Consider the following 13,715-nt stretch of genomic DNA (forward strand, 5'->3'; position numbering starts at 1 on the left):
GGCCTCTGGCCTTTCCACATCCTCAGCGCCAACCTCTTGAACAGCGAGATAGAAAAGGGTCTGGTTCTCCATCCCTCTTCCGGGCTGGCTCCCCAGCTTTGCAGACAGGCTCTCCAGGGACCCGTAGTCCCTGGTGCCCCACCCTTGGCATCTCATCTACCCCCCTAGGGGTCGCCTCAGACCCCCAGCCAGGCAGCCGCTGCGGGGCCGCTTCCCCACGGCCGCGACCTAGTTCCCTGCCGTTATTTTTAGGGCGCGGGATGGCACCTGCCCACGTGCCGGCCCCGCCTGCGCCGGAGAGTGGGGGGCGGGCTGAGCTGTGTCTGCTGCAGGGAGGCGAGGCCCCTATCCCCTGCAGCACCCTTTCTATCCCACCCGTGCAAGCCCTCAGTTTTAGTGCAAGGGGGCCCCAAGCCAGCTCTGCCCGCCCCTCTTCTTCCCCCCTCCCGCGCTCCCCCCCAAAACCCCGCCAGTGGCTCACGCCTCCTGCATACGGGATGAGGTGAGCAGCGCCGCCGCTGAGAGGGGGCGCGCGCGGGTGTGAGCGTGTGTCCGTGTGCGAGTGTGTGTGCGCCGGGCGGGCGGGCACTGCAGCTTCTTCCTCTGTGGAGCGGAGGGCGAGCGAGAGCTAGAGCGAGCGAGAGAGCGGAGAAGGCGGGCAGAGGGGCGCGGGCGAGGCGGCGCAGCCATCCCCGGGCCCGGCGCGGCGCTGCCACCATGCTAAACAACCTGACGGACTGCGAGGACGGCGATGGGGGAGCCAACCCCGGTAAGCAGCGGTCCGGGGGCGGCGAGGGAGGGGGCGGTGAGGAGAGGAGGCAGCTCTGGGGTTAGAGGCAGAGTGGGGGCCGCCTCCTTCAGAGAAGAGGCTGGGAATGACCGGGGCGGTGGGCACCCACGGCGGCCTGGAGCCTTGTTCCATTGGAATGCGCCAGGCGCTGTCCGAGGTGTTGGAATGCGCTTCGCCTGGGGCCGGGCTGGGGGCGAGGGGTTGCCATTGCCCACCGACTGGGAGGCAGACGTAGATTAACCGAGCGGGGGAGGCGGTGGGAAGGGTATGGAAGAGCTAGAATGGGCTGACGTGGAGCTCGACGGGCGGAAGGAGGGCTCCTTTCCCCCATAAGGGACCCTGGCGTCCTGGCGCAGAGTGTTGACTGGTATCGAGGGGGGGCGGGGGGTGGGAGAGGGCACAGTCTGCTGCATCCCTCTCTCTGAGACTTCCGGCTGAAAGATAAGGGGAAGGTACTTATGAGGGGTTGGAGCCACATGACGGCCCCGTCCGGGCTGCGGTGTCTCCTTAAGAGGACACTTGGTGCAATCCGGGCCCCCTCCCCCAAAGCTGCCCAAGATCCAACCTCAGAATGGAGCGTTCCTCCCCCGGAGATTTTCAGCTCTACTTTGCGGAATCTGCCTTTCCCTCTTGCGTCCCCGTGGGTTCCTATTCAGGACGGGAAGCAAGATCTCTCTCCTTTCTTCCCTCTTTCCCCTTCCTCTCGGTACCCTGGGATGGCGGTGAGGTCTCCAGGGCGGGGCAGGGGGGAGTCTTTCTAGTCCGTTCTGCTAGCCTCCTCAGTAAGGCCCCAGGAATGGGGTTCCAGCTGCTGAATCCCGGCGCCGCCGCGGCGCGGACACTGCGGACGCGCTGCGGTGGGTGCGGAGACTCGCTAGGAGCCCAAGGGTTTGGAACAAGTCCTTTCGCAGCATCGGCTCTCCCCCGCCCTCCTCCGCGGTTTCCCTGCTCCGAGGTCTTAGGGGCCAGCCCCTTGGGCTCCCAGGCCCCCCGCCGCCCCCCAGAGGTCTCAGCCATCCATCACGGCTGTCAGCCGCCCCTACCCCCACCCTCCAGCGGCGCTGCGTCCCTCGCGCACTAGCGCGCCTCCCGCTCCAGCTGTCTGCGCTCAGCGCCTTCAAACGTTCCCCTGGGCATAGCTTGACCCTCTGGGCCAAGACTCTTGAAGACCTCCCCAGGGGATGGCCGAAGGTCTCAAGGGCTGAAAGAGCGGGGTCTTCCAGGGACTGGCAGCCTTGACTTGAAGTCCTTCAGATCTTGAAAAGGAGTCAGAGCCAAGTGGCCGCTTGGGAAGGCTGTGGACACCAGGGTACCCATCCTTTGTCTGAGATCCACTCTTCCTCCCTGGGTCTGAGTGGGTAACAGGGGTCTGACTACTGGCTGGCCATCTCATCTACCTCCCAGTTACATTGGGGGTGCTTCATTTCGAAGCCGCCCCCTTCCCCAACAGGCTTAGACTGTGTGTGTGGGGGGGGGGAGGGGTTTGGTTAAGTGGAGTCTGCGGCAGAATCAGGCATCGACATGCGGTGAGCAGGGAACGAAGGGAGCCCATTCTCGTCTGGGACCCCCTTCAGATGTCTCCACTCTGAGGACAGGAACTCAGCCTGAGAGAGAATCTCTCTGCTCCCCCAGACAACCGGTATGGTCTGTCCCCGAGGGCCTTACTGGGCCTTGGGGTTTCCATGGGGTCTCAGGAGGCCTATGTGTGTAGAGCAGGAGTGGAACTAGGAACTCCCTTCAATTCTACACCCTCCCCATTAGTTTCTAGACTCTGAATGTAGTGGGCTCAAACCCGTTCTCTGTATATAGTGTGTCCAGGGCCTGGAACTAGAGTGTTCCGAACCTGGGTCAGGCGTTTTGGGTCCCAGAGAGAGAAGGCCTCTCAGAGGCAACTGGAGATGATGGTTGGGGGTTTTAAGGACCTGCTGAGGTTGTGGGAAGAGGGGCTCTCGCCTGGCATCTGTGATCCAAAGTTCTTGGGGATGTGGATGGGGGAAACCTGGGTGCTGACTCAGGTAGGTGGGAATGGTCCGAGTAAAAGGGCTTCTCTGGACTAAAGAATCCAAAGGTATTATCTCTGGCCTCCAGGTCTCCTTTCTCCTTGGGGTCTGACGCGCTCCCCCACTACCTCAATCTCGCTTGGGAATTCCCCCAGGCCTGGCCCCAGGCCCATAGGGAGGAGGCTCCTTAGCCCGCACCGCTCGCCGGTTTCCTCCCTGGGAGCTCTGGCCGCCGCAGCTTAATTGAAAGCCGATTCGGATTGAGAGCTCCCAGGGGGCGGGGGCGGAGAGGGCTCAGCCTCAGTCTGGCCCTGCCTCCCTCGCACGCTCCACTAGGCGCTCCCCCACCGTCCTGACTCCTGGCTCTGGGGAATCAGGACGAGTTCCCCTTTCGCAGTCCTGCCCCCTGGAGAACTCCAGAAGCTCACCCGCCCCACACCGCCCCAACCAGTGCGCCCGGCGTTTCAGGGAGGGGCAATCAGCTCTGGCCGGAGAGGCCGGGAGCCTGGCGTCCGGTCCAGTGGGCAGGTGGAAAGGCAGGACCCAGAACCAGCCTACTGAGCCGCCCCCTCCCCTGCTCTCATTTCCTGGCTGCGATCCTGCCTGGAGTCTGGCTCCGCGCTGCGCGTAGCTTACATAAGCGGCTGCGGGCGCGTGGCCGGCTCTGCGCGGCGCTCTCGACCCGCGCGGTCGCCTTGGAAACTGGTACCGGGCTACCCAGTTGCAGTCTCTAGTCAGGACGCCCCCCTCTTCCTGCCCCGCGCGCGCCCCGGGCCCCCACGAAGGAAGAGGGGGACTTGGAGGGGGCGTGAAAGGCAGAGAGGAGGGGCTCTCGTGTTTAGCTGCCTGGCCCGAGGAGCAGACGCTGCGCAAAGAGGAACCCAGTCCCACAGGAGACAGCCCCTGAATCTTGAGGCTGCGGAAGAGTGTGGAATGGGGAGTCCGGGCAGGGAGCGCACCACGTGTACTAATGATCGCCGTGATTGTAATAGCAGCAGCAAGCGCTCCACTCTGGGCCAGGCATACATTACAGACATTATTTCACTCAATCCCACAGTCCTTTCAGTTAAGCACGATTAGTACCTCTTTGCAAAGGAGGAAACTGAGGCTTAGAGTTTAAGTGACGTGCTCAACTGTATCAACACAGCCAGTGAAGCTGTGCCCGACACCTAAATTTTGACTCCAGCCTGTTTTCTTAACCACTAAGAAATTTGTTCTCATCGCAACACCCCGCCCCCCAAACCCACTAGTTCCTATGATATTGAGGTGAGAACATGAGGCATCTTGTCAGCATTTTAAAAGGAGGAGGAACCCACTTCACTCTTATTTCTCCTGTTCTCTGGCCCCAGCCAGCTCTTCTGAAACCCTGGAGTCAGGAAGGGAGCCTGGTGAAATTTACTTCCAAAGACTTTTTCCTGAGCAACTATTATGTCCCAGGCTTCCACTGGGAGGAGGGTCTGCTATTCCCAGGAATTCACACATGTGACCAAAAGAAAGAGTAGGTGGTGGGCCCTGTTTGGGGACCAGGAGTCGTACCTGGCTTGATGAAGGAGGTGGTGGCAGGAGATAGTGGGTGGTGGGTTTCCTTTGGGCAGGTGAGGCATCACCTCTTTCCCCTTTTACAATGTTGAGTCAGGATGAGATTGGGTTTATAGCAGGTCATTCTCTGGGAAGGACCCTGACTGGGAGACTAAAGTTTCCAGGAGGGAAGGAGAATGAGGAGAATTTGGACAGAGGGAGAGGGAGAAGGAAAGTGAGAGGAAGAGAGGGGGCTGGGTCAGGAGGCGAGGGACAGGTGATTCAGAATATGTAGGGCCTCAGCTTCCCGTGGACTTTGGTCATGGAGGACTTTCTGCAGGGTCCAGAGAGGAATCTGCTAGTGGGACTCAGCCCTCGCACCGAGGAAGGGGGATTGCCGGAGCTAAAGGACTGTGCCTTTAGGGTCCCTTACATCTCTTTGAAAGGGCCCTCTCCTGGATGCTGAAGAGACTTTCTCCTTGGGTGATTTCATCCAGGCACTTGTTTTCACACACTTCCTTCACACGTATTTACCAATATCTATATCTATATCTATATCTATATCTATATCTATATCTATATCTATATCTATATCTATATCTTTATTTATATGTTTTTCTTATGAGTTACCGCCACCTCTTTCTCCTGCCCAGCCTCTTTCCCGGGTCTCAGACGGATCCGCATATCCAAGTGGCTTCTAGACTTATTCCGTTGAGTGTCCCAGAGTGCCTCACTCTCAATCAAATCCAGCATCTTCCCCACCCCTAATCTCCCCCTTTCCCATTTAGTAAATAGCACCATGATCCAACCATTTGTCCATGCTAGAAACCCCAGGCATTATTCTAGATCCCTCCTTCCTCCATTCCCAAACATCTGCATGGAGATATGTGCTAATCATTCTTGAGTCTGTCCATTGCCCTGCGTTGCTCGGGTCTGGGTCATCAGCCCTCGCCTAGATTACTGAAAGTCCCTAACTAGCATCTGTATTCTTCATCTAAAAGCCAGAGTGATTGCTCTAAAATAAAAGTCTGTTCATGGCACTTATTTGCCTTCAATGACTTCCCATTGTTCTCTGGGTGAGATCCAAAATCTGTAACAGGGCCTGCTAATTGTGTAAGGACCCAGCCCACATGTATTGTACCAGGCTCATCTTTTCCTATGCACTCCCCATCTTTCAGGCCCGCCACCTCCCCCTCCCTCCCCCGTGCTCCCTCTTCAGACTCCAGCCAGATCAAACTTCTTTCAGCTCCTCTAACCCACTCTGTTCACTCTCGCCTCTGGGCCACTGAACATGCTGTTCTGCTGTTCTATCTGCCTGGAACACCTCCTGCCTCCCTCCCATTCTAACTCTTACTCATCCTTCAGTTCTCAGCTAACACGTCACTTCCTCTGGGAAGTCTTCCCTGACCTCCCAGGCTGGGCTGAATGCCTCTCCTGTGTTCCCACAGTCCTGTATTCATCTTCTATCACAGAACTTACCACTCTGGGTTGGAAATTCCTGGTTACTGGTTCATCTCCCCTACGCTTGTGTTCCCTGAGGGCAGGAGTGGTGTCTTATTCTGCTTTTTACTTTTCCTCCATCCCTGTGCTGATATTGGCACAGGGCAGATATCCAGCAAATACATGTTGACTGAAGATGAATGAGAGGCATAGGAGGTGCCTAAGGGGGTCACTTTTCTAAGAGGTAGAGTATCCTTGGGGCCTCAGGCTGTAGTTTTTTCTGCTTTTTCCCCAGAAAAAAGCATGCTTCTATCCTAAAACACCAGATAGGCCCAGTTATGGTCAAGGAGGGGCCCTGGAGATTCTAGGGTACCCTGATGAATGAGATGGGACCCCCAAGAGCAAGGAAGCATTCACCCACTTATTAAATACCTAGTATGTGCCAAGGAGTGCACGAGGCTCTTTAAACATGCTGTCAACTAAAATCCTTCAAGGGAGGCCCAGCCGGCATGGCTCAGTGGTTGAGCATTGACCTATGAACCAGGAAGTCAGGGTTCGGTTCCTGGTCAGTGCACATGCCCGGATTGTGGGCTCCATCATCAGTGTGGGATGTGCAAGAGGCAGCCAATCAATGATTCTCTCTCATCATTGATATTTCTATCTCTCTCTCCCTCTCCCTTCCTCTCTGAAATCAATAAAAAATATTGTTAAAATAAATAAATAAAATTCTTCAAGGGAGGTAGTATTAGCTCCATGTTTCCCATGTGCACATGGAGGGTTTGAGTTAAAGTGGCCATACAGCTGCATTGGCCCAGGCAGATGGATGACAACCAGTTGGTGAAGACCACTGACTCCCCTGCCTTCTCAGGTGATGGCAACCCCAAGGAGAGCAGTCCCTTCATCAACAGCACCGACACGGAGAAGGGAAAGGAGTACGATGGCAAGAACATGGCCCTGTTTGAGGTGGGTTGCCAGGGGTGTTGGGCCTCCACCCACAGTTCATCTCCGCATTTATCAGATCCTCCCTCCCTCCTCTCCATCTCTCTGTCAGGCCCATCTTTTTTGTTGAGCCTCCTTCAGCTCTTTCTCCTTCCCTTTACCTCTGCTACTCTTTATCCCCATCCTACCATCCCCTTTCCCTGTTCTCCTTGCCTCCTCCTCCTCCTTTTTCATCTTATCTCATCCTCAAAGGTTTGCCTTCCTTGTCCCCATATCTCTGTGCCTCCTCCCATCTAGCTCATCCTCTTCCCCTCCCCGAGGCTCTAGCATCCTAATACTGCCACCTCCCTCCACAGGAGGAGATGGACACCAGCCCCATGGTGTCCTCCCTGCTTAGTGGCCTGGCCAACTACACCAACCTACCCCAAGGAAGTAGGGAGCATGAAGAAGCAGAGAACAATGAGGGTGGAAAAAAGAAGCCGGTACAGGTGAGGGCCTTGGGAAGAACAAAGAGGGAGGAAGGCCGGATGAAAGGGAGAAAAGATTGGGGAAGGAAAACAGATTCAGACGAAGGGATAGGATTTGGGGGCAGAGGGAAGGGAGATGAGGGATAGCGATAGAAGGGAGAAGGGTGGGGTTGGTTTGAAGGAGGGGTGATGCAGGCATGAAGGCTGGGAAATGGGAAGAGGAATCAGGGGGAAGAGGGTTGAAGGGGTGGAGATGGAGAGAATAAGAAAGTGGGGGATGAAGGAAAAAGGGTGGGGGAGTGGGCTTGTGGGTTTGGTAGTGATTAGGGGCTACAGAAACTGACACTAGCTTCTCTGGCAGGCCCCACGTATGGGCACCTTCATGGGTGTGTACCTGCCGTGCCTGCAGAACATCTTTGGTGTCATCCTCTTCCTGCGACTCACTTGGGTGGTGGGCATTGCAGGCATCATGGAGTCCTTTTGTATGGTCCTCATCTGCTGCTCCTGTGTGAGTGACACCCTCCCCTCTCCCACTCCCTGGCAGCTGGGCTGAGCAGGGCCTTGGGGTGGGAGAGGGAGGGGGGAAGCATGAGACCTGAGCTTTTTATAGGAACCACTGCATATGATCTTTGAGAGTAAATTAGGTCTGACTGGTCCTTCCTGCCTCTCACAGGCTGGTCCCTGATGGCTCTTAACCAGGTTTCACCTGGATGTGTCTTGTGTGTGTATGTGTGTAATTACACAAGTAATGCCAATTCATTGATGAAAAAGATAGATGTACAGAAAGAAATAAAATTCACCTATAATCACACACTAGTTAACATTTTGGTAGGTCCAGACTCACAGGAAATGGGATTATGTGTCACAAACAGTTTTGTAACAGAATTCTTCCTACTTTCTCTAAAATATCAACTATTCACTAGACATCTCCTTCTAATCACATTCCTGTTTCTTTACATGTGACCTTTGAGCCACCTTTGCATGTGAGGTCATCAGTGCTAAAGCTAGGACCCTATTTTGTAGATGAAGAAACTGAGGCTTAGAGAGTGAAGTGACTTGTCTCAGGCCAGACAGCTGGTCAGAGGCCAGGCTGGGATTTCCAGAGCTCTCTGGTGCTGTAGCTTGTGGTAGGCCCATTGAATGGTGAATAAGAGCTTTTCTTGACAAGAAGGACTTGGCAGGAGTGGAAGTTGGAGTGGGACCAGGGAGAAGCTCAGTGGAAGAGAACTTGTGGGTTTGGCAATGTTTATGGGGCATAAGGTTTGGCCCTCACCCAGGCCACTGCGGCCCCCATTCCAGCCGCCACTCTGATGATCTCTCTCCTCACAGACGATGCTCACAGCCATCTCCATGAGTGCAATTGCAACCAATGGTGTTGTGCCTGGTATGTAATTGGGGTTTCTTACTGGGGATGGGGCCTGAATGGTTGGGAGGGGGGCCTGGATAGTTGGAAGGAAAAATTGTGCCCTGGACTTTGGGGGCTATCAGGACCCAAGACAGGCCATATTGTAGAACTGGGACTAGGCTATGCTGTTTGTGGGGTAGCCTGGGACAATTTTATTAAGGGGAGGCAAGGGAGGCAATTTATGGTGTTGGACCGGGCAATGCAAGCTCTCCCTTTGCCTGAGACCCTCTTCTCCATCATCCTATTTCTGAGCCATGACCTCCTTAGAGGGGTAATTAGCAACATGGTAATTAGTGCTGCAAAATCTATGCAGAGTGGCTAGCTGGGTCTCCCACCAGTCCTAGGACTCCAGCCTGTAAGGCCCATGAGGCTCAAAGCAATCACCTTTCCACCTCTGTTCCTAAGTCCTCCTCACCCCCAGCGATAGCCCAGTGCTCTTGAACCTCTCACTGATACTAGGTTTTTTTCTGCAGCTGGCGGCTCCTACTACATGATTTCCAGGTCTCTGGGCCCAGAGTTTGGGGGCGCCGTGGGCCTCTGCTTCTACCTGGGCACTACTTTTGCTGGGGCCATGTACATCTTGGGCACCATCGAAATCCTGCTGGTGAGAGGGGCCGAGGAGGAGGTGTGGGGCCCCAGGCTTTCAGTTAACCAATGCTCCCTGGACACCTCCTATAGGCCACTCAGTGAGGCCAAAGGGAAATCAGATGTGCTTCTGTTTTTAAAGAGTTCACGGTCTAGTTGGGGAGACAAGATGCAATAATTATGTAACATGAACAGCTGCCGTTTATCAGGCACCCACTGTGCTCTCAGCAGAGTTCCAAGTACTTCACAGTCATTATCTTGAATCCTCATGAAGTTTAAGTATTATTACGCCCATTTACAAATGAGAAGCTCAGAGAAACGAAATGACTTGCTCAAGGTCACTCAGCTACCAAGTGGCAGAGGTGGGTGGATAAGAGTAAAATCATGGCAGAAATAGTATATAATAGTATGTAATAGTCATGTCACACAACAGTTGACTATTTAGTGGCTGGCGACCACGTGTCAGGGGCTGTACTAAGTCCCCTGTGAATGTTCATTATAGAGGGCTGATGGCTAGTCAATTGCAAAAGGGAAGAAGGCTAAGAGGGAGGCGAGTAAAGACATCTATCAGGAGTAGACATGAGAAGTCAGGTTGCTGGGCAGTGTTTAAAGGAGACAGCTGCTGACTTTGGTCTCTATTCTTCCTGCCCCTCCCGGAGGAGTTGGGAACTGAAGAGGGTTCCTTGGTAGATAGAAAGTCAGGCTCACATTTCCCAAGCTCCTACTTTATCCAGGCCCCATGGCCTGCGATGTATCATTTTATTTTATCCCTGACTCTCCTATGAGTTAGAAGATGTCCCCATTTTACAGATGAAGAAAGCAAGGCTTAGGGAGTTTAAGGAAGGGATATGAACGTGCGGAAGGTGTGAACCTGTGTCTTTCTGACCCTCACGCCAGTGATTGTTCACTCTACCACACTGTCTTGGAGAACTAGGGCTAAAAGTAGTCGCAGCTTCTGGTTTGGGGGCAGAATGGAGAACAAAAGACCTGAGGAGCCACATTATGAGAGAATGATGACTTTTACAAAGTTAAATAATTTGAAAATTATTATAAAAGCAATTTTACCCCTTGCATAAATTGGAAAAATACCAAAGAATGTAAAAAAGGAAATAACAATTGCCCAAAGAAATTTATTAACATTTGGGTGTATTTTTTTTCTATGTCATATTGTATTCTGTCTTTGTATAACTGTACAGATTTTCCTAAATAACTCAAAACTCTCTTTGTAAATATAATTTGCAAATGAAAAAACTTTTGTAGGAATATAAACATTAATATTTAATAGAGAAATTATAGAAAATACAGATGTGCAAAAAAAATAAAGATTCTCCACATTTTCACCATTCAGGGGAAACCACTGTTAACATTTTGCTGTATCTACACACACACATTATTATGCATATATTTATGTGTTTAGATATGAGTACATACATGTATTTACAAAAATGAGATCATAAACACATTTTCTAAAACTTGATTGTTTTTACCTAATATAACATGAATAGCTTTTTGAGTCAGTTATATAAATCCATTTATCCTTTTGAATAGCACCATAGTGTATATGGGAATATCATAATTTATTCACCCAATCTCCTAATGATTACTATCTAATTTGTTTCTGCCTTTCTACTAGAAATAATAAAAACAATATATAACCATTAAGACTTATACTTGATCACAAAATAATAGAAATTAAAATTACTTCCAATATTTTCACAATATCATTTAAAAATATATATTTTAATTGATTTCAAAGAGGTAAGGAGAGGGAGAGAGAGACAGAAACATAAATGATGAGAGAGAATCATTGATTGCTGCCTCCTGCATGCCCCCTATTGGGAATGAAGCCCGAAACGTGGGCATGTGCCCTGACAGGGAATTGAACCGTCATATCCTGGTTCATAGGTAAACCACTGAGCCACACCAGCTGGGCTGCAATGTCATTTTTAATGACTATGTAATAATCCTTGCAGGCTAGCCTATGATTTTCTTAACCATTCCCTTATCAGTGGATGTCATTCTAGTCTTGCACTACTGTAAATTTGCTGTGACTGGAATCTTTTCTCCAAATCCCTGAATGTACATCAGGTTATTTTCTTGGGGTGATTCTCAGTTGGTTCTTACTGGGTTAGTTGCCTGACCTCCTTGCCCCTTTCTCACAGGCTTACCTCTTCCCAGCTATGGCCATTTTTAAGGCAGAAGATGCCAGCGGGGAGGCCTCAGCCATGTTGAACAATATGCGTGTATATGGCACCTGTGTGCTCACCTGTATGGCCACTGTGGTATTTGTGGGTGTCAAGTATGTCAACAAGTTTGCCCTTGTCTTCCTGGGTTGTGTCATCCTCTCCATCCTGGCCATCTATGCTGGGGTCATCAAATCAGCCTTTGACCCGCCCTACTTCCCGTAAGTGCTGCTACTCTGAGCCTAAGGCATTGTCCTCCTCCGTGGCCCAGTGTCATGGTCTGCACACCACCCTATGCCAACCCCTTGTTCCCATCTCTCAGAATCAGAGTGGTTGTGAATTTAGAGCAATCTCCCTTGAGAGGGAAAATACCTCCTAGTTTTGGGGAAGTCTATTCAGGGTGAGATAATATTTCTGGAGTTGGGCACATTTTCCCTTATGAGAGTCAAATGCTTGCTGTGGGGACGAACTGAGAAAGAACCAAGTGGAACGATTTCTGGAGGGATAAACACTGTGTTGGGGAAACACTTTATGGGTGGGGACAAGCTCCTGGAATGGGGCAGCCACTTAGTGTTAAATACCTTTTCCATCATGGGAAGGTACACAGAAGGGAAGGTCTAGGAGCTCAGATCTCTGTTGGTCCTGCTTCTTTACTAGGACAGGTTCCCTTACATCCCACTGCCCAGAAGGGCGGCACACAGAGACTACTGTCCATGGTGCTGAAACACAGCGTGGCACTAAGGTGGTTTGTTGCTCTGGCTGCTATTAGAATCACTTATGGGCTGGGGCTGCGGGTGGAGGGGTGGTGGGGGTGGGGTCTTTGGGAAAAAAAAGAAGCCGATTCTGGGCTCCATCCCAATAAAATCAGAATCTCTGGATATTAGGCCCTAGCATCTGTGTTTTTTAGAGTTCAACTGGCAATTCGACTGTGAAGCCAGAGCAAGGTTATGTCCCTCCCCACCTTCCTCCCTTGTTTCTCTCCCTAGGATCTGCCTCCTGGGGAACCGCACACTATCTCACCATGGCTTTGATGTCTGTGCCAAGCTGGCTTGGGAAGGAAATGAGACGGTGACCACACAGCTCTGGGGCCTTTTCTGTTCCTCTCGCTTTCTCAATGCCACCTGTGATGAGTACTTCACCCAAAACAACGTCACGGAGATCCAGGGCATTCCTGGCGCTGCTAGTGGCCTCATCAAAGGTCTGGGGGACGGAAGAGGGCTGGTGTCCAGGGAATGCTACAGGGTTTGTGGGTTAAAATGTTAGGATTAAGAGACTCTACTTGGGATTCAGTTAAATTCAATCAGTTTTAATTGATCTCCTACTCTGGGTCATGTTCTGTTCTTGGGACCATGAAGGGGTAGAGATGAAAAGAAGCCTTTGAGTAGCCCATCACTTAATAGAAAAGAGAGCCATCCATTTAACAAGCACCTACCAAGAGCCTAGCACTGTGCTAAGCACCAGGAATGCAACATAAATAAGTCACAGGCCTTGGCCTCAAGGAGTCTAAAAGCAAACACAGATGTATTAGCAAATATGCATAGATGCACATTCAATGAACAGAGATCTCCCAGGAGAGGGAGTGGTTGTATGTATAAGGTGGTAAGATAAGGCTTCCTGGACTCATCTGAGAAAGCTTTTGAAGGAAAAATAAGAGGTTTTCAGTGATATTGGGGGAATAAAGACATCACAGGCAGAAGAACAGCTTGCCTAAAAGCGTGCAGACACAGAAGAGCATATTGTGTCCTTCCAACCACAAGTAATTTGGAATGACTGGGACATAAAGTGAAAAAGAAGGGGGGGGCAAGGAAATGATGTCGGAGAAGCCAGCATAAGCCAGACTGTGGTGGGTCTCAGAAGCTATGTTAAAGAATTTGGACTATGTCCTGAGGGCAATGAAGAGCCACCAAATGGTTTGGAGTAAGTGAGGGACATGGCCACCTTGTCATTTCTGAAGGTTCACTCTGGCTGCTAATGTGGATGGGCTAAAATGGGGAGATAACAGAGGCAGGGAATCCAAGAGGAGGCTACACTGAATCCAGGTGAGAGACGATGGTTTTCTGACCTAGAGTGATGGAGGGATGTCTGGAATGGAGTAATGGTTCTCCACCAAGGCTGTTCTGCGCACCAAGGAGACATGTGGCAATGTCTGGAGACAGTTCTGGTCACAACTGGAGGCTTATTATAGGCATCTAGTGTGTAGAGCTCAGGATGTTGCTAAACATCCTACAATGCTATAGGACAGCCCCCTATAACCAAGAATTAACTGGTCCCACATGTCAATAGTGCCAAAGTGGAGGAATCCTGGAAAGGAGAGAAGGGATATATTTGAGAAATATTTAGGAGGAGTCATGGGCAGGGGTTGGTGATGGGTTTGAAATGGAGATGGGG

At 51.6% G+C, this 13,715-nt stretch overlaps 1 protein-coding gene across 3 annotated transcripts in view; it reads left to right on the top strand.

Annotated features, from left to right (window-relative positions):
• The window catches only part of SLC12A5 (solute carrier family 12 member 5), a 38,283-nt gene that overhangs the window by 7,403 nt on the left and 17,165 nt on the right, over nucleotides 1-13,715 (top strand). For 2 of the 3 annotated variants that reach the window (XM_080684351.1, XM_080684350.1), the window contains exons 1-8: nucleotides 500-769; nucleotides 6,617-6,711; nucleotides 7,044-7,175; nucleotides 7,516-7,662; nucleotides 8,484-8,538; nucleotides 9,033-9,163; nucleotides 11,307-11,548; nucleotides 12,314-12,525. In XM_080684351.1, coding sequence (XP_080540477.1) covers nucleotides 718-769; nucleotides 6,617-6,711; nucleotides 7,044-7,175; nucleotides 7,516-7,662; nucleotides 8,484-8,538; nucleotides 9,033-9,163; nucleotides 11,307-11,548; nucleotides 12,314-12,525 — 1,066 coding nt within the window. In that variant the 5' untranslated portion in view covers nucleotides 500-717. Of the gene's footprint in view, nucleotides 1-499; nucleotides 770-6,616; nucleotides 6,712-7,043; nucleotides 7,176-7,515; nucleotides 7,663-8,483; nucleotides 8,539-9,032; nucleotides 9,164-11,306; nucleotides 11,549-12,313; nucleotides 12,526-13,715 lie in introns of those variants that run through there. The other variant, XM_080684349.1, reaches the window with a different exon arrangement.

The sequence above is a fragment of the Plecotus auritus genome (assembly GCF_963455305.1).
Source record: "Plecotus auritus genome assembly, chromosome: 8".
Taxonomy (NCBI): Eukaryota; Metazoa; Chordata; class Mammalia; order Chiroptera; family Vespertilionidae; genus Plecotus; species Plecotus auritus.